Below are 20845 nucleotides of genomic sequence, written 5' to 3' on the forward strand. Positions count from 1 at the left end.
TTGGCAATACCCTGAGGTTTTCGGGTAAAAAATCCAACAAAAATAATGAAAATCTGATTTTTCATGATTTTTTCCCGCAAACAAAATTTTCGGGAAAGTGTATTAATAAATAAGCCCAAAAAACTTGTGCGGATTTGGTCGGAGTTTTTTTCAGAAAATATTGAGATAAATTCGGACTTTGATAAATAACCCCCTTAGTCTTACATAAGCTGTTTCTGGTTGGCCACAATATTCCATATCACCATCCATTACCCTTCTTATGTATTATAATTCTCTAAGCAGCTAATAGTGGTTGTGCCTAGTTTCCCAACAGGAATGATCTGACAGCATTAAGGATGTTGCTATATTAAAACCACCATAAATGGTTTTCCACATACAATAAGGAATTCCTTAGCTTTCTCATAGCCTGCACAAATAATCATCATAAAACTATGCTAACCTGGATATTCCAATGTACTAACCACAACTCAGGAAAAAAACATTTATCTGTACAGTGGTCATTTATCTTATCAAGGAGATGCATAGATCTGCAGATTTGCAGATATATATATAAGGTAACAAACAGAGTCTTTATAAAAAAATCTCTGCAAAATGTCTCTATAAACCAGATAAACTCTTGAGAAACATGTGATACAGCAGCCACAGGGTAATTGTAAATGTTGTAAAAAAAAAAAAAAAGAAGAGCAGTGTAAAACAGATAGTAATATTGTGCACGATCTTCATCAGTGTTATATCAACCGCAATTTCCTTTGCCAAAAATATATATATAAAAAAGTTTAATGTCTCACATGAATGTTATGCTGTGTATTTAACTTAACGGCGCTCATCTGCAATCCTGGACAAATTATACTACTGCACCAAATGAGCATCCTCATCTGTGAAGCAGATCCTTCTTAACGAGACAAATATACATTTAATATCCATGTCACATGGTTCAGTTAGCATTTTATATATATAAAAAAAAACCTGTGTTATAAACCAGTTCCTTTTATGTGGTAACCCAAGCAATAAATAACAATGATGGGCAGATGAGTAACAGAAATGTCCTGCATTAGTAACTAACTACTAGTGTCCTTCCAGAACTTTTAAACCTATGTTTAAAACGGTTACAATCACACAGATGTGAAGTCCACATGCCCATCTTGCACTGTTCTTCTCTGTTGCTCTTCCTCAATATGTTGAGCTGGTAACCTGAGAAACAGATAGTTCAACATTATCAAGATATTCATAAACCATACGTTTGCGTTCAAAACCTCCATTAAAGTCAACCCCAAAATAAAATAAAAGAAAACATAATTCTAAGCAACTAAATAGTGAAAAAAGTCCCCATCTCTTGTAAAATGTAAGGATATTATAACTTACCGAGGAGTTCCATGACCATACATGGAACTCCGAGGTGACTTCTAATATCCTCATATTTTGCAACAGGGGGTTCTTTATTTATTATAATACACAAGTTTCAGTGCGTCATGTGACAGAAATGACATCACTAAGCTCCGGTTATGACCAATGACATCACTAAGAGCTGTTTTATAAGGATATCATTTACAGGATATACATGGCTTTTTTGTATTATATATTTATTAGAAAATTTCAGTGCTTTTAAAGTTTTTTTGTAAAAACAGTTGCTATTGAAAGCAGCGTTCAATTAACTCCTGGTTGTTACTTTTTAAACAAAGTTGCATCAGTTCCCCAGCAAAGACGGGTCTGCTAATCAGCTGCCTTCTCTTACATTGTATCAACAGTCACGACCATCAGGGCAGAGAATAGACAGGGACAAACACAGCTTTCAATAGCATTACATATATTAACAACAGAAAAAAACATTGATGACTATATAGTGCAAAGTTGCTAAGAATTATTTTTTCTTTTATTAGGCAAAAACATTTTTTGGGGTTGACATTCCTTTTAATGTTTTTCAAAATAAAATAAAAGCCCTTTGCTATGTTGATGAAGATAACATTTTTATTTGTTTTTTTAGGGTTTTAAATTTTTCTTCATTTTACCTCTCTCTAATAACAAGCAGAATGCAGTTATCTAACTTATCTGCAGATGCTCAATATATAATTAAAAAGGGTGGTTCACCTTTAAGTTAACATTTAATATGTTATAGAATGGCTAATTCTAAGCAACTTTTAATTGGTCTTCATTGTTTATTTGTTATATTTTTTTAATTATTAGAATTCTTTTTCTGACTCACCATTCAAATGGGTCACTGACCCCATCTAAAAAACAAATGCCCTGTAAGGCTACACATTTATTGTTATTGCTACTTTAGATTACTCATCTTTCTATTCAGACCCCCTCCTATTCCAGTCTCATATTCAAACCAATTAATGGTTGCTAGGGTAACCAGATTGTTGACATTGCAAACTGGAGAACTGTTGAAAAAAAGCTAAATAACTCAAAAACAGAAAAAATAAAAACATGAAAACCCATTGCAAATTGTCTAATAATATCACTCTATTTACCCTACTAAAAGTTAACTCAAAGGTGAACAACCCCTTCAAATTCATTTTATAGGGTAAGATGTAGTGATGGGCGAAAAGGCAGCAAAAATTTGCTGGTGTCAAAAAAATTGATGCCGGCGTAAAAACACGGACGCCGGTGTCAAAAACGGTGCGCCAGCGGCGTTTCGCAAATTTTTCGCCATTTCACAAATTTCGCTAATTTTTCGGCCAAGCAAAATGGCGCAAATTCGCCCATCACTAGTAAGATGCTTTCTGTTATACACAAATCATTACAATTAAGAGGGGTATTGGTTTAGTGATAAATTATTAGTGATAAATAGCATTACAAGTAGTATTACAAGTATTAACACCTTTATCATACTCATAATCATATTTATATAGTGCCAGCAAGTTACACAGAGCTTTACATAAATTTATAACACACAATTTAACAAACAAGCGTCACAGAGTACAATATAACAACAGAGGGCCCTACTTGCAAGAACTTACAATCTAAAGGGTTAGGGTACATTTAAAACAAAAGGAATATGGAAACAATTGGTGATTTATGATAAGTTAATGTCTGATCAGTCAAGATACATTCAATAGGCTTCAATAAACTGCAGGTATTTAGGAAGTGTTTGAAAGTTTGGAAGGAAGGGGAGAGGCTGGTAGCTCAGGTCAGAGAGTTCCAGAGATAGACAGAAGCTCTAGAGAAGTCTTGCAGTTGGGAATGGGATAAAGTGATGAGAGGAGAAGCAAAAGTCTGAAGAAGAGCATGTGTTGAGATCAGAGCTGAGATATGGGTAGTTTCTCAATTGTTAAGGGCCGTGTATGTGAACTTTAGAAAAGAGAAGCATTAACTTAGTAAAGAATAACTGGGCATTGTTACAAAACAAAAAATGGTTTGTCTGGCTGCACTCCAAGACATCTGTGTGTGTTTTCCTTCCTGGTTTAGGATTTTTGTGGCCAACAAGATTGCCTTTTCAACTATCTGTGCATGCCATATCATTTATAGCAATTTGCCATTGGAACTGGGAACAGGATACATTGAATAAGGCTGTAATTGAATAAGGCATTGAATAATAAGGCATTGAATTAGACTGTAAACCATAAGTTTTTTCATCAATTTGAAAAACAAAATTATATATTTAACCATGATGATTGCCTTATAATGGGCTTTATGTATGAAATTTTCATATCATGCTCACCCATTAATTGTTCCATCAACACCTGTCACTGTATTATCATTGGATTCCACATTGATTGTTTCACAAGCTTCACTGTCTTGATCACAGCTTTTTGATAAAATGGCTCTCCTAAAAGTATAAAAATATAAACTTTTAACAGTTTTCTTTGACTCATATACTGCATTATATCTATTGTTTAGTCAGTCTGCTGAAATGAAATTCTGTGTATATCATGATTCCCCATAATAATAATAATAATAATAATCATAATAGGTATTACTGCCTTTAATGGCACAAGTCATCTTTTCCCATTATACTGTATATCATTAGCTGCAGTTAAACCTTTTGCCAGTCTCTTTAAGAAGGCCAATTTTTGAATAAAGATACAAAAGAAATTATGGAAAAAGTTATGTCATGTTTGAAATCTATTAATCAACAGAACATACATCCAGAAGTGATATTATTGAATTTGCATCATTAATGTGATAAACCCTTTAAGCACAACTGTACACATTTAAAATACTATGCTTCAGTATGTTTCACTGAAGTTAGTCACCGTTAAAAACACACCTTCTTTTTCTACATACAAAGCAGTAGACAATCAGGACCACAGCTTCAACAGCAAAAAACACAGCGGCTGATATAAGACCAATCTTCCATGGCTCAAGTCTTAATCTTTTACTTTTTGTATCAATGCCTACAATTGAAAGAAAATATATTCAGGTATATACATATACAAACACAGAGAGGATTAAAACCCTGACTACAACCAGACAGGAGAAAGGAGGAGTACAGTAGAGGGCAACTGTGGACTTGCTAGTTGTTTTAATGGCCATTTAGGGGGTTATTTACTAAACTTCGAATGCAAAAATCCAATTTTTTTTTATTATAAAATCTGACTTTTAAAAAAAAATATCAAATTTTTTGGAATTTATTAAACCCAAAGGATGGAAAAGTCTGAATCTGAAAATCCGGCTTCTCAGACCTGTCAAGGTTGCATTTAAGTCAATGGGAGAAATCCCAATGATTTTTTTTGATGTGCACTGGGTTTCGTGCAATACCCCAAAGTTTTAATGTAAAAAACGCATAAGAAATCCGAGTTTTTGAGTGAATAATCGAAAAAAATGAGAAATTTAATAATAAATAAGTGTAAAAAACCCAAGCGGATTTGATCAGAGTTTGTAGCAGAAAATGTTGAGATACAATCGGACTTTGATAAATAACCCCCTTAGTGTTTTGTGGGTGAAGAGATTGTCAAGATCCTCAGGTCACTAGTTATAGGCAACTATAATACACTGGATAGATGGGAACCCAAGAAAAAAAAAGAAAGCAAGTTGCAGACTCCTGCACCATCACATAATATGAAGAGTTCCTCTGGTGCAGGAGTACACCAATTACATTTCAAAGCCCTGGACTTTATATCACCAGTTTATGTGTATGATAGGAAATCTGAGGAATGAAGCAGCAATTACAAAAAACAGAATACATAGCAAAATCATAGTGAATCTCAGGCTGTAGTATCATCATGTTCAGCATGGCACCTATGCAATAACTTGTTTTTGGTGCTAAAAGCCATTTCAACTGACTGCTTTAGCCCCAATTGTTCACGTGCTTTCTATTTATTGGTTGTTGTTCTGGTATTTGGGTTTTCCTGGCTTACATTTGCCTGCAGCCTGCCCTGACCACTTACCTGACAAAAGCTTAATCTCTCGTACCGCATTTTAGCAATTCCCTTCTTCCTCTGTCAAAGGGTCAGAGTAAAGAAACAAATAAACAGGACAAAAAGTCCAAGCAGGCAGCAAGAGTCAAGGTTCAGGAACAGGCTAGGATTAATACCAGAAAACAGCACACAAAAACGGTGCATAAGCAAGTACTGTAGTTCAGCAGTTTGCTTAGATAAATAGGTATTCCACACGTGCAACAGCTTTTCACATATTTTTCCTTTTCTCACTTGCCATCTTTATTCTCCTAGTCTCTTCTACTTATCATTCTTCTATATACTATCATCTAGCCTCCTCTCATTGCTCCTCTTATGCGGAAAAAGAAATGACCAAAATATAGGCATAGAAGGCACAATGGAGCCAGTATGACGCTGCCTGTATTATCCTTAAGGGTTTAAAATGCTGGGGATTCCCTATCACTCTGTTGAACTTAAGAAGTTACATAGATGATTGGTGGCACATTTTCAAGATTACCCAGCAAGTTCAGTTGCTTTAAATGTGTTTGAGGACGAGACTATAATGTTCAGCATCATAATTACTGTTATATGAATGTTCTTAAAATAGAATCTGGAAATTTCAGGAAATTAGGTGTCTTGTTTTGGATCCAAGGACCTGCTATTTATTTACAGCTGCACCTTTTTGTTGAGCCACAGGATACCTCATAATTTTGGTGCTACAGTCAGAATGGTCAGTTTTCCATGGCTGACACCACCCATAATCCAGATGCAAGCAGGAGCCAATTATGCAGTTTATTAAGCCTGCCTCTTCCATACCCTGGTGCTGGACTGTTATTCCTTATTCTTTGTCTAGTGTCCTTGATCATGAATCCATTAAGTCTGTTTCCTCCCTTGTTCCTCTGGTTCTGACTTCCTGGTTTAGACCTTGGCCTGCTATGTGCATTCCTGGTTGTTTGCTGCTTGCCCTGACCCTGTGTCTGTGTTTTTCTTGCTACCTGGCTAGACCTTGTGCCTGAACCGTATTACTCCGCATACTCATTTCTGCTAGGGTCTGTGTTTTTCCACTTTTCTCTATTTGTTAAAAAACACAATTACATAGCATATAGGTTTCTTACAAACAGTACAGCCAGCATAGTATGGAACCAACTGCTTTATTAAACTTAATTGTGTTTATTTTACTAATTAGGTTTGTGTTATTGAGCGTTTAATTCTGCAAATCTTAATATTAGCTTGCCTCATTATGATGAATTGGAGTGATACCCCAATGTGGTGGAAGGGTACATGACTTGTATTTGTTTCATCATACTCATAATACTTTGTCTTACCTGCATGAGCACTGGAAGACTTTGTTGCTTCTAAGAAGGCACCATTGTTTGTCTGACCAAATGCAGTCACTCTTGGCTCACTTAATGTCAGGGTTGGCATGGAGGTAAAATCTTTGACAACATTTTTCAATTCCGGCTCTACCGTTCCTTGAATATGCAGTTTATCATCTTCAGTAAAAATTTCATTCAGGTTATTAGTCTCCTCAAGGTCAAAAGAGGTTTCCGAGTTAGTTTGTGGAAGCTGTGGCACCTGAGAAGCTTGAGTAATATCTGATAGAGATGATAAATAACTGCTTGGAAGTTCTGGACTGAGGCCTATAGGGATTAAAGACATTTGTTATTCAAGCCTTTCCCAAACTCCATTTTCTCCATTTACTGTTTATAAGTACATACTGGTAGTGATGAGAGAATTTTTTCGACAGGCATGGATTCACAGCGAAATTCCCTATTTCACAAAAAGTTGCCACAAGAAAAAATGCCCATTGACTTTAATGCATTTTGAGTGAGAAATAACTCAAAAATCAGTGATCCCCCCTTTCCCCATTTTAAGGCTGGAAAGTGTTAGAAGAAGTCAAAGCATTTGAAAAATATACTTACACATTTTACATATTATAATGACCAATAAAGATATCTGTGTGAATCATTTAATGTTACAGTGCTTATACAGTATATCACTGTGTTTGTATTTACATGAAGTAACCTCTTAACCGCCTGTAATTTTACATTTCCCCAGACAAAAACCCTTGACAAATGTTACAAGATGAATGTAAAGAAATATTTTATAATTAATGGTATCTGATCAACAGGAGAGAAATTGAGCAATTAAATGTATTGTAGTCTTGGTAAAGGCTGTTAAAAATTTACATCAGTTCACTGAACCTTTTTAACAAGCCAGTCTAAAAGAATTGCATGAAGCCTTGTGGCAAATTAAAAAGCTACAAATCAAACTCTTAAGCTTTGCATATAGGCCTTAAAATCATACTGAACAGAGTCATTTTAATTGAAAAGCCCAAGTGAATTGGGTCTGATAATTAAAAAGCTCTATTTCTCAAGACACCGAAATTAAAATATACACGAACAAGCTATTTGTCTTGTTTAATGGTTACTTAATAGATGTTGTGTATTATAGTTTTCAAGATTTAAATACAACTAACAATAAAGTAAGCCGTAAAGATATTGTAAATAGAAGTGTAAACCACAGCACTTTTGTGTGAGTATGCAGTTTTATTCAATTAAACACCTTCACAGCAATTTAAAAAGCTTGGGAAAAATCCAAAGGAGTACAAGCTTTTCTCATTAACTGCGCCATGTTCAGTTATTTATGATTGAGCATATTCTGCCCAGTATACACTAAGAATATATATATATGCACACACTCTGTAATACATACATTTCAAGTATATTCACATGCAGTACTACTGTATTTGTAGTAGACAGTGTCTATATTTATTTCACGAGTCTTATTTTCCATTTTAAACTAAAATATATATTATATAAGGGGTCACTAATGACTGCAAGTGCAGTTGTGTTCATATACATTTCCCCACATTCAGTTGTGTAAACCCAATTCATAAAGTGCTGCCCCTATTGATGCAGAGAAACTCTGGAGCTACCATCACCCCTGGACCAAACGGTAGTCCCAGGGTTCCCTCAGTGCCCTGTATCAAATGGCACATCACACTTGTATCTAAAGAATCAGACATGCATGTCGCTTTCACACCAAATGACGCCAACCAGACTTGGAAAACTTTCAGTGCAATTGCATCTGCATCGAAGTGCAACTGTGTTAACTTTTATTCATCGGCCACAAGTGCGTCAAGCCCAACTCTCCATTCTGATTGCAACAATTGCTGAAATGATGGGAAAACTCTGTATTATGGTAACAAAACATGATGATTGCTTTGAAATGAGGATTTCCTAATGTGGAAATCCAGAAAGACAGTTGGCAACCTTAGGGAAAAGAATCTGGGATTTGACGCTTTATCTTTTTTGAAAGGTATTTAATACAGCATCAAGCATTGCTGCATAAGAGTCCTGACTATTACTGCACCTCCAGATGAACTACATATTTGTCTAACAGACATTATTCGGACGGCCATTGACTTTAACGCCGGCGTCAAAATTGATGCAAATTTACTCGGGCATCTAAATTGATGCAGGGGCAAAATTAGCATTTTGCAGGAAATTCGCAAAATTTTCAGCGGCGCGAAATGGGTTGCTACAGCTAATGGGGAATTTATGGTCTTTGAGGCTGTGGGGGAAGGCCGTTGCCACTGCCCTGTTTCCAGTCAAAAATGTCCTATGCAGTATGTCCCAAATCTTGAAAGCAACTTGTTGCCTGTGAAAAAATATAATATATAGGTGACAGCTGCATCATCGATAAATGGAGTTGTATACTTGGAAAAGGTAAAATTAGAAATGAACTATATCAGCTGGACTGTAAGGAAATGGTTAAGGCTGCCAATTGTGTACCCTTTTTGTCCCTAAAATGGAATATAATTTTGCATCAAAGCAACAATGAAGTAACAATTAGCAAGAGTGTGACTATTGATGAAACCTATGTATATCTTAAGTGTCATGAATTGTTCATAAATTGTGCATTCTACAGAAAATTCTCAACCAGTACTAAAGAGCACTGAAACTGAAGTCTGCAAAAAGCAATAAGGGCATCCTAGCTAAATGGTTGTCCTATATGGTGCATACAGCACCACAGTCTGACAATATGATACAGATGCTACTGTATGATGAAGCCACTACCAAGATCCAAATTTGAGAAGCTCATGTATGGGACTAACAAATTGTGATTTTATTTGAGGTTATTTTAACTAAAAAACTCGGGAAAAGAAATAGAATTTTTCGAGATTTGCCCCAAAGCTGCTAAAAGCCTGTTTTTGAAAATACTCTAGCTAAAACCTGTCAAGTCAATGGCAGAGGTCCCTTTAACCATTTGAAGATATTTTTTGCCTTCATGATTTTCAGGCATTGCACTGGTTTTTGCTTGAAACGTGATAAATTTGAGCTATTTGAGTTTTTTTTCTGATTGCATTCAATCAAGTTTTTTACATTTGGATTTTTTCAGAAATAAGCAATCATTGAGTTTGTTCAAATTGTGAGTTTTTTCGAGGTAGAAAAAAAATCACAAATCTCACAAACTTAACCTTTAATATATAACCACCCAAATGGCAGTGTACTCTGCTAATATACTATAAAATTAGTACAGTGAACAATGATATATAGACTGTGTCACTGCTTTGAGCATACAAGCATGAATCAACTAGCGTCTTCTTGTACAGAAGATATTACATTGCTTCTATTTGAATAGCTATTACAACTTGAGCTGAAACCACTAAGCTCCAGTATAAAATGCCTTTGTGACTACAATGGTGGTTCTGCTAGACTAGAGTCTCTGAGAGTCTGCATTAAAACCCTCACTGGGATTTTGCACTGTGTGGTAGGTATATTTCAATTGTATCAATGTCATAATCATGACATCATCTAAAATTAGATTAAGACATATGTTTCCCCGTTAAATTGAATGTGAGACATTATTCATGTCTTATATTTAACACATTTTATTCTGTTATATTTATTTTTTTTTTTTTTGGCAAATAATCAGTTTTTATAGAAGAGAAGGGAGAGCAGTATTTGCTACACCTTATTATCAATTAGACACCTGAATAGCATGATGACTACATTTATTCTTTTGAAGTCTCAGTAAAAATAACCCTATCATTCCATGTTTCAGTCTGTTTATTTTTTGCTAGGATTCTATGCTAAGCAACAGTTATTTATGTGGTGAGCTATACACAATGTGAAGAAAGGTTGTCGATGTCGCCAAACGAGCGGATCTCTCTCCGATATGCCCACCTGTGGGCAATATCGGGCTAATCCGATCGTGAGCCCTAGGGCCCAACGATTGGATCCTAATGAACGGGAACGGGCTGTCGGATAGCGGGACCGCATCAATGAACAAATTTGGCCGCAATCCAACGGGATTTTTAGTCCCAACCGATAGAGATCTGTTTTTTATTACTTGTGTTTTTTAAAAAGTTTGCTTTTTGTTCAGCAGCTCTCTGATTTGACATTTTAGCAGCAATTTGGTTGCTAGGGTCCAAATTACCTTAGTAACCGGGCAGTGGTTTGAATAAGGGACTGATGCATGAATAGGCAAGGACATGAATAAAAAGAAAGTAATAAAAAGTGACAATAAAATAAGAAAGTAATAAAAATTGTAGCCTCGGGGGGGCGCATGCGCGCGCTGTCCAAGATGGCCGCACCTTGAGGCAGCTCCGCACCAGCTCGGCACTTTTCAGCATCCGGTGGCGAAATACCAGTGCCGCAACAGCTTCCGACGACTCTTCTATACCTCTCGACGTCGATCTCTTATATGGCAAGTCAGAGGTCCCGACGATCCAGGCGCAAAGGGGCTAAAGCTCAATCTTCCCCTGCTGCGTCACGGCCGGTGTCGGACTTCCTATTACGGCCTACTCCTGCTGCTATGGCTCAACAGGCCTCCCCGATTGCTTCGCAATCCAGTCTATTTGACAGTCAACCTCCATTAGCCCAGGAGGGCGAGGACACTGCTCGGACATCTGATGAGGTACTGTTGGGCAAATTTAAGCTTTTATTACAACAGGAGCTTGATGCCACTGCGGCTAAAATTACCTCTGACCTCACGAAGCAGGTAGCAGAATTAGGCCAGCGTACTTCTGATATTGAGTCTAAGGTTGATGACCTAATCACAGTGGTAGACTCTCACGAGCAAGATATCGTTTCATTACAATCGCAGGTCCTAGAGATGCAGGGAAAGATTGAGGACTCTGATAATAGATCAAGGCGCAATAACGTACGGATCCGGGGTCTACCTGAGACTATTACTGATCTTCCGCAGTCCATTACGGAGTTAATTCAGGCCCTATTGCCGGACACTCCAGTGGATCGGTTGGAAATGGACAGGGTCCACCGTGCTTTGCGCCCTCGGCGTCCGGAAGACCCCCCCAGGGACATTATTCTGAGGTTCCATTTTCATCAGACACAGGTGGCCACTCTTGTGGCTGCCCGTACTGCCAGTAAGTTGGAGTTCCGTTCCCATCCATATCAGGTCTCCGCTGATCTTTCCCCTTTAACTCTTCAGAAAAGACGTAACATGGCTCCTACTACTAAAGTTCTGGCGCAACAAAAGATTCCCTATCGCTGGTTGTTTCCTTTCCGCCTACTATTTACTTTCCGTAATAAACAACATACTATCTCCTTTCCAGAGGAGGGTCACAACTTGCTTCTTAAACTGGGCCTAGTGGAAGCGTCTTCTACAGTCTCTTCGCCTGCTCGGAGATCCCAGTCTCAACTGACTCCTCTTTGGGAAAAAGTGAAGTCCAGATCTCAGGAATTACGGGCTCGTCGTGAGGTCTTAACCTGAAATGTACGCCTGCACGACTTCAAGATGTCTACAGTTTGCAGTTTTTCTTGTTTCACCGTGCCAGGAGTTTTTTTGCGGTGTTTCCGCACTTTGGAGCACTGTTTGTATATTATACCAGTAAGTGCCGGCTGGCCTTTGCTTCCCCCACACTGGGAGTGAACCATGAGAAGTTTCCCAGGCAGGCCAGGAGACTTTCTGATTTGGTTTCTCTTATCCTCCTTATATTATGGAAATTTTTGGTTTTTTGTCAAATGTTGTTTTATTTGTTTTTATATGTGTTTTGACATTATTGACAGCCTACTCTGGGTCCCGCTGCATGCTTTTTTACCATGTGATTATATGCTGCATGTTATACCTGTGACAGTCCCTCTGATTTCTGTCCCCACTGAGTCTTCCAGCCTTATGGTTATTCACCTAATGCTCATTATTATGTTCCATCATGACTACTAAAATTCTTAGTGTTAATGCTCAGGGGTTAAATTCGCCAGTTAAACGGACCAAAGCCTTTACATATTTCGCCTCATTGCATGTGGATATTTTATGCTTGCAGGAGACCCATTTTTCCCACTCCTCCTACCCTAAATACTTCCATAAACGTTACCCCAGGGTGCTCCTGGCTACCAGTCAAACGAAATCTAAGGGTGTCGCTATTGCTTTCCACTCTAGCCTAGCTGTTACTATTGAGAAAACTTATGTTGACCCAGAGGGCCGCTATATAATTGCCTTGGTCTTAATTGCTGACTCCCCGCTTACTATTGTATCTTATTATGCTCCGAACACCCACCAGTTGGATTTCCTAGACAACTTATTTCATAAATGTCAGAAACTGCAGAAAGGGCAATTGATTTTATGTGGAGATTCTAACTTGATTTGGGACCAAGCCCGGGACCGTTCACAGATTATTAGAGTTCAGAAGTCGGACGGTTCTATGTATCGTAAAGAGCCAATAGCATTTAGATCCCTGTTGAATGTCCATAATTTGATTGATGCATGGAGAGAACGCAACCCGGAGGTTCTCCAATTTTCCCACTATTCTGCTCCACACAAAGTGTCCACCAGAATTGATCACATTTTTCTCTCCTCCGCCCTGGTTCCGTCTCTTCGTTCCGCCAAAATGTTGAATATTGGGTGGTCTGATCACTGTCCGGTTCTGGTTACTTTGTCTAGTATTATGGAGAGACCAAGTTCTCGGTTTTGGAGACTTAACGAATCTTTGTTGAGTGTTCCTGACGTAGTCTCTACCATCCGGGACTCTTTAGAGGCATTTTTTGTTGAGAATGAGCGTTCAGTCTCCTCAAGCGTGCTGTTATGGGAAGCTCATAAACCAGTCATCCGGGGGAAATTTATTCAGCTAGGGTCTAGACGAAAGCGTGATAGAGAATCCAAACTAAAATCTTTGCAACGGGATTTAGATGATCTGATCTCCCAGCAGGCCGATTCCCCTTTGTTAGACTTCTCTAAGCAAATTAGACAGCTTCAGAAAGATTTGGATTTACTGATGACAAAAAATGCAGAAAAAAAATTGAGATGGGCTAAAAATAAAATGTATTGTTGTATTGACAAACCGGGTAAGATGCTAGCCCGTAAGTTGAATGAGCGTAATACCCCTCCCCAGATTCATAGGATTAGATCCTCTCAGGGTTCTTTGACGGGAAATCCGAGTAAGATAGCAACCGAATTTGCAAATTTTTACCGGAGATTGTATTCTGAACCTGGCCGGGTGTCTGTGGCAACATATGACAAATTCTTTAGGGGATTTACTATCCCGTCTTTGACTCCCGCTCAGGTCCAGTATATGGAGGACGATATTACGTTAGAGGAAGTCCAACAGGCTGTTAAACAATTAGATACTTGTAAAGCTCCAGGACTTGATGGCCTCCCCAATGTTTACTATAAAAAATTTCTCAATGAGTTAGGTCCTCATTTAACTACCATGTTGAATGAGCTTAAAGTAGGAGGGGAATTTCAAACAGAAACTTTGAAAGCTAAAATTTCAGCTATCCCTAAGCCTGACTCGGATTGGTCCGATTGCAAAAACTACCGGCCCATTTCAGTCTTAAACACAGACGTTAAACTTTTGGGGAAAATTTTGGCCGTTAGAATTAACTCTTTTCTCCCCCAGATAGTCCATAGGGATCAAGTAGGCTTCGTCCCGGGTCGTCAGGCAGCTGATGCAATTAGACGCCTTATCTTGTTGGCTCATCATGCTAAATTGTCTGGAGTTAAAACGATGCTGTTGAAATTGGATATTCGGAAGGCTTTTGACTCCCTTCATTGGGACTATTTGTATTATTCACTGGGGAGATGGGGTTTCGGGGGGAATTTTATGACTTGGGTCAAGTCCTTATACCACAATCCATCTGCGATAGTCAATATTATGGGGTTTCCATCAACTGTCTTCCCAATCTACCGGGGAACGCGCCAGGGATGCCCCCTATCCCCAATCTTGTTCAACTTGGCTATTGAGCCGTTGGCAGCAGCGATTCGGGCTAATGCGGATATAAAAGGTGTAGAGGTAGCTGGTATTCAGCACAAGGTTAGCTTATTTGCAGACGACTTAACTTTAGTGATCTCTAACCCTCTTACCTCCCTCCCAAACCTGTTTAGACAGTTAGAGGTCTTTGGAGCCATATCGGGTCTCCAAATCAACCATAATAAGACTGAAGCACTGAATGTTAATCTATCCCCTGGAGCGGTTAAATTATTGCAGCTTAACTTTGAATTCACTTGGCATCCACACTTTATTTCGATTTTAGGAGTTAAATTGACAGCTACGTATGATACATTGTATAAATATAATTACCCCCCATTATTTAAAACTCTGTTCGCTCTACTTAATAAATGGAAACATCATCATATTTCGTGGATAGGCAGAATCTATTCGATTAAGATGACTATTTTACCAAAAATTTTATACTTTTTCCGGACGCTTCCTGTGCCAATCCCTTTAGATGATTTATCCCGTTTTACGGCTAAAATTCTCAGATTTGTTTGGGCCCAGAAGCCATCCAGAGTTCGCCAGTCGATACTGATGTGCCCCAGGAATCGAGGGGGACTTGGTCTTCCTAATTGGTTATTTTATTTTAAAGCGGCCCAAGTTTCCCAGATTCTAGCATTTCATTCCACAATCGATACCCCTCTTTGGGTGTCTCTAGAAGAGGCTTATTCTGCTCCATACTCCCCGGCCGCTTTGATTTGGTGTCCTCCCAAATTTCGCCCACCTGCAGGGAGTGTCTGTTTACGTCATACGTTGAAATTGTGGGATTCTGTTAGTAAAAATTTAAGTTACAAGCACCTCATTCCCCTGCTATGCCATTATGGGGTAACCCTTTGTTTAACCCTGGAGTACAGAATTCAATCTTTGCATGGTGGTCTCTTGCTAATATATATAACTTGGGGCACTTATATACCTTAACTAAACCTTATACCCCCCAGGACCTTATAAATAAGTATTCGGTTCCGCTAGCAGAGCATTTTCGCATGAGACAATTATTACACTTTGCTCACTCCCAGTGGGACCAGTGCCCGTTGGCGAGTAAGTCACCTACCTTTTTTGAACATTGGTGTCTGAAGCACCCCCACGCAAAGAAAGTAATCTCATTGTTATATACCAATTTCTACGAAAATATTGAACCTTCCCACTTAGTGTACACTGGCTCCTGGCAGAAGGACCTCCAGTGTCCAATAGATAAGGAGGACTGGCAATCAATTTGGATCAACACTATGAAATCTTCCAGGAATGTTTCTTTATTGGAGGTCAATTACAAAGTTTTACTTAGATGGTATTTGGTCCCAGCTCGTATTGCCAAATTTGCTCCTGCAGCGGATCCTGCTTGTTTTAGAGGTTGTGGGCAGGTGGGTTCCATGTTCCACATCTGGTGGGAGTGTCCATCCGTCCGACGATTTTGGATTCGTATCTTCACCATGTTACATTCTATATTCCAGGTGGTGATCCCGAAACATCCAGTAACTGCTCTCTTAGGTAAACAACCTGAGGTACTTTCAAAGGTTCAATTTCAATTGTTTACTGCGATTATGACTGCAGCTAAGAAAACTATAGCGGGAGCTTGGAAGACTAAACAAATATCTATTGACATAACTAAACAAAAAATAGACTGGATAATGTCACAAGAGAAATTGACTAGTATTCTTTTAGACTCACATAGTAAGTTTGTGTTGGCATGGACACCATGGCTGGAATACAGATATGGGACAGATGGTTATGTAGCATTACTTAGCATTTAAGCATTGTCGTTTGGGAATTTTCACACAATTGAGTGTGTGTTTTGATGGGGCTAGAGTTTAGGTTGTCTTTTTCTTTACTATATATTTTCTTTTTGTGTTTTTTATTATACTGTTTTATTTGGTTTAACACATGGTTTACACTACACAGGACTGGTCATAGCATGGGATATGACTGATAGCAGTACCAATTTCTGTTTTTCCTATGTTGATCTATGCTTGTTACAGTTACTTGATCGCCTCACTCTGATTTTTTGTACATATGATGTTTGCTCCATTGTACTGTTTTTTTTTTTTTCTGATTGCACATGGCTACCTGTGTCTTTGTTTTGTAAAATGCTAATAAAAATTATTGAAAGCGAAAAATTGTAGCCTCACAGGGCAATAGTTATTTACATGTCAGTGTAAGTGACCCCTATTTGAAAAAAAAAATGAAGGCCAACTGGAAAGTTGCTTAGAATTTTCTATTCTATTCCATATTCAAATTTAACCTAAAGGTGAACTACCCCTTTACTAACAAATATCTAGTAATAGCCTGATTGTTTTTAGATGTTCTGGTTGGCAATTTAAAATGTTTAAGCCAGCGGCAAGATAATTTTCTATTGTAGTAACTAGCTTTTGTGGACATTTTAGTTAAGGGCATTCCTGCTGTTTTGCCATTGCCTTATGATTCATTTCCTGTTTTCCCTCTTCCTGTCTAAGCTGAGAGCAAGTGTGGAGCAGGGCTGTGTTACCTGCCATGTTCTAATAAGTGTACCAAAGTTCCTGTGTTTGTCTGATTGCTTTACCTGAACTAACACAGCGTTATCATTTAACCCATCAGTAGAATATTCCTTAAATAATAATTGAAACTCAAAATATAAATGAGATTATAAAATAAACCTAACATATTGATGGTATCTGAAAATTGACTCGCAATGTTAAGAACTTAATTATGAACACAGTGCAAGGGGCAAAATGGAAAATGTTTTTTTATCCAAAATTCAAGGGGCAGATATATAAAAAAATTCTAAAAACAATTCTAAAAACAATAAAAATTGTTTTGTTTTTTTAGATTCGAGAAAATGCAGCAAAAAAATATATGTGCAAGTATTTTCTAAAACCTTGAATATTCAGGATTTATTAAAGAAAGAAAAAAACGCAAGGGTGGCTATTCAGTTTACGTTTTCTCTTAAAGAGAACTAAATCTTAAAAACTGAATATGGCTAAAAATGTCAAATTTTATATACTGAACTTAGGGGTCGTCGCAAATGAGGTTGGCCTCTAATATAAGCTGATGCTAAAGGGCTGATTATTCAATTCTGATGCTAGTTGCACTGGTTTCAGCACTGCCATGTAGTAATTATCTGTATTAATTACTAATCAGCCTTATATTGTGACATTTCTATTCTATGTGTACTGTATATTGTGAGCGGGTCCCTAAGCTCAGTAAGTGACAGCAGCACAGAGCAAGTACAGTGAATCAGCAGAAAAGAATATGGGGAGCTACTGGGGCATCTTTGGTGGCACAGATCTTCCCTGCTAAAGGGCTGCACTTGCCTTGGGCTGGTACAGAAGCCTAAAACATAATATACAACATTTCTAGCCTATTTCTTTAGTTAAGCTTTAGTTCTCCTTTAAATAAGCCAGTGGGCTAAGAAAAAAACTGATGATCTTTAAAAACAAGTTGTGTGCATTTGGCACTGGCTTTTTCAGGGGGACTGCTGCCATAAGGTAACTCTCTCAGCAAGGTAACTTCAAGAGCCAAAATAATTCTGATTTTTTTTCTACTGCAGAGAGCACCATAATGCTGAGGCTTTCATTTTCACTGTACCTGTATCACTTGTGGGCATTGCTTCAGGTTGTTCTGTAGTTATATCATGTATATTAATCATCTGATCAAACTGCCTCAGTTCAGGGCTCTCCTTTGTTATTGAAATAGATGGTGAAGAAGCAGATGACAAGGGGACTTGGAATGAAACATTTTCTGTGAATAAAAACATAAAAACAAATCAATATTCAAATGCGGAATTCCTTGATTACTCATATATCCTTCTGCAGTGAATGGCAGAAGCTGGAATCATATTTTTTACAGGGCAATATGGTTTGCAAGAACCAATCCACGATTTGTCAACTGCTTGTGCTGAAAATCTGACAAATGACAGATTTATCACACAATAAAAATTCAAAGCTAAATGGCTGTCCCTATAAAACATTTTCAGACAAGTTTGCAGGTTATATTTCTTATATGTGTTTATAGTGATATATATATTATTTGTCCAGCAGATACCTGAAATGCACTTAACCAGCAAGTCTGGAGACGATATTGTCAATAATTTTATCACCCATCCAGAATATAATTTTCTTGCAATTGTACTGGCTAGAGAAAATTGTCAGCACTAGTTTATGACTTTACAGATATTTGTGATATTTCCTTTGCCAATGAAAGGTAAAACTGATTGAAAAATCAATATACACTTTATCAAGATAGCAACGTTAAAAGTTCCCCTTAATTTTTCATGATCAACACTAAAAAAAAGGAGAGATATATCTCATATTAATGATTGCTATTATAAATGCTATGAAACAATGTGTGGAATAAGGATAAGATATTGTTTAACTGTATGTGTACAGTGCATAAATGTAATATATCAATAAAGTGTGGAAATGAACAGCACATACATTTTAGTAACAATATGTCTGTGGGAATATTTTTTCTACTTTTTTCTGAAATTTCTTCAACACCTCTACATAGCTTGTTGCAGCAACAGTTTGAGGGTATTAGTGTGGATGTTATCCACAAAGCTCCAAATTATGGGCGGGTCTATCTCCTGACCTATACACTCCATTTAATCAAAATTTTATTTTTTTCTCTAATAATAAAACAGTACCTTGTACTTTGTCCCCAGATAAAATGAATCCTTATTGGAGGCAAAATCTGCCTATTGGGTATATTTAATATTAAAGTCATTTTTAGTAGACAAGCAGGGAATGAAATTAAAGTTGCAAAGCGCAAAACAATTTGCGCTGATAAGACTAAAAAGCCACATCTCGCAATGTAATATTGTTCCTTAAACTATTATTGCATTGCAAATTGTAATTGCGCACTCTTAAGAAGTGCTTGAAGGTGTCGTACTCTTTTGGAGCAAACATAGCGACTTTTTCAGTAAGAAGTTTCATTTCATTGGCTGCGCATTGTCACAAACTATACAATTCGCAAATGGTCTTCCACTGTCGGAAGTGGTCGCTAAACAGTTTCCACGCTCACAAAAGCTATATTAATTTCGCGCAAAGCAAAATTTGTTCGCGCAAAGGCATAACTTTTCGCATTGCAAATAGTTTTTCCGTCAGCGACTTATATTACATTCCCCCCAAAGTATAAGAATCCAACTCTTAGACCATCCTGAGCTTTCTGGATAACAGGCCCCATACGTATATATTAACTATAATTATAGGAAGACATATATCCTGTGTTCACAGACCAATGTAATATATTACATAAAGATATAAAAAAGTGGTGACTTAAAGACCTGTTCATCATCGGTTCTATTTATTGATAGGTTTCTCAGTGTTATTAATTGTTGGTTTACATTATTATATATTTTGCTGCTGAATATTGAAACTAGTTCTAGAGAAGTCTGCAAAGATGAGCGTTTTCAGTAACAAAAAGTAATATAATAACTGCAATCTATACCCACAGTGCATAGTGCAAATTGACAAAAAAAATGTTTTTTGCAAAAGCAGCACTGAGCCAAGGAATGTCAAATGTGCAGCTCAATAAAAATGGAAGGGCTGGTTGCCTCTTTCTTTTTTTTTTTAATTCTGAATTTATTTGTGTTGTCAAGGTAAAGATGAAGTATACACACACACACACACACATATATATTTAAATATGTCATTTTTCACTGAATCTAAATACATTTCTAAATACTCACATAATGACAATAAAAATTGAAAAATGTTCAAAAAGTCAAGCCCATTGACTTTGATGAATTTTTTGCTGTTTCCCAAATTTTCAGTGAAGCAAAATGTGTCAGATTCGCACATCGCCCTTCTACTTATCCCAGGGTTACCTTAAAAATGGTCATAGTAGTGAAACAGATTCAGACAACTAAACGGACATAAGGAAAACTGCCTTGCCTCATTGCTGCCAGCCACTCCCTTAGGGATTAGAATGACACCTACGTCTCTTCTTTACCAATCTACTACACTTACATTGAAGAAAAATAAATGAATAGAAACTCACCTTGTGTTTCACAGTTAACAAGTAAGGCAATAGTTAGAAAGTAATAAAATCCAAATGATTTCATGGTATTTTTCTTATAAGTTCTTGTCTTCTGCAAAACGAATGTCTTATCCAACTCAAAGACGACAAGACTCACAACATAGAAAAGAACATTCTGTGTTCACTATTTAGCTTGAACCGAACTGTGAAACCTGACTCTACTTCAAATAATATATTGTAGCATCACCCATACTGTACCACTTATTCCCAGAAACTCACAGATTGCTTCCAAATACCAGAGGCAGCAGCATTTTACATCTCAGTTGCAATTGCTGGTATC

At 37.4% G+C, this 20845-nt stretch overlaps 1 protein-coding gene across 1 annotated transcript; it reads right to left on the reverse strand.

Annotated features, from left to right (window-relative positions):
* Window positions 1-967: 967 nt before the first annotated feature.
* LOC108714080 lies at window positions 968-20770 on the reverse strand. Its single transcript, XM_018257963.2, has 6 exons — window positions 20527-20770; window positions 18115-18267; window positions 6644-6958; window positions 4211-4337; window positions 3662-3769; window positions 968-1191 (listed from the first exon to the last, which is right to left on the reverse strand). Exons 1-6 carry the CDS (start codon window positions 20588-20590, stop codon window positions 1113-1115), a joined length of 846 nt encoding a protein of 281 aa, XP_018113452.1. The 5' UTR covers window positions 20591-20770; the 3' UTR covers window positions 968-1112.
* Between the last annotated feature and the right edge of the window lie 75 nt (window positions 20771-20845).

The sequence above is a fragment of the Xenopus laevis genome, chromosome 1L (assembly GCF_017654675.1).
Source record: "Xenopus laevis strain J_2021 chromosome 1L, Xenopus_laevis_v10.1, whole genome shotgun sequence".
NCBI classification, from domain to species: Eukaryota; Metazoa; Chordata; class Amphibia; order Anura; family Pipidae; genus Xenopus; species Xenopus laevis.

Bases quoted from the DNA above. Each gene is read 5' to 3' on its own strand.
- LOC108714080 (XM_018257963.2), bottom strand. From the start codon at position 20,590: ATGAAATCATTTGGATTTTATTACTTTCTAACTATTGCCTTACTTGTT. The intron at 18,268-20,526 runs GTGAGTTTCTAT...TTTTATTCACAG, and splicing joins TGTTAACTGTGAAACACAAG to AAAATGTTTCATTCCAAGTC. The intron at 1,192-3,661 runs GTGAGCATGATA...TCTGTTTCTCAG, and splicing joins GTTGATGGAACAATTAATGG to GTTACCAGCTCAACATATTG.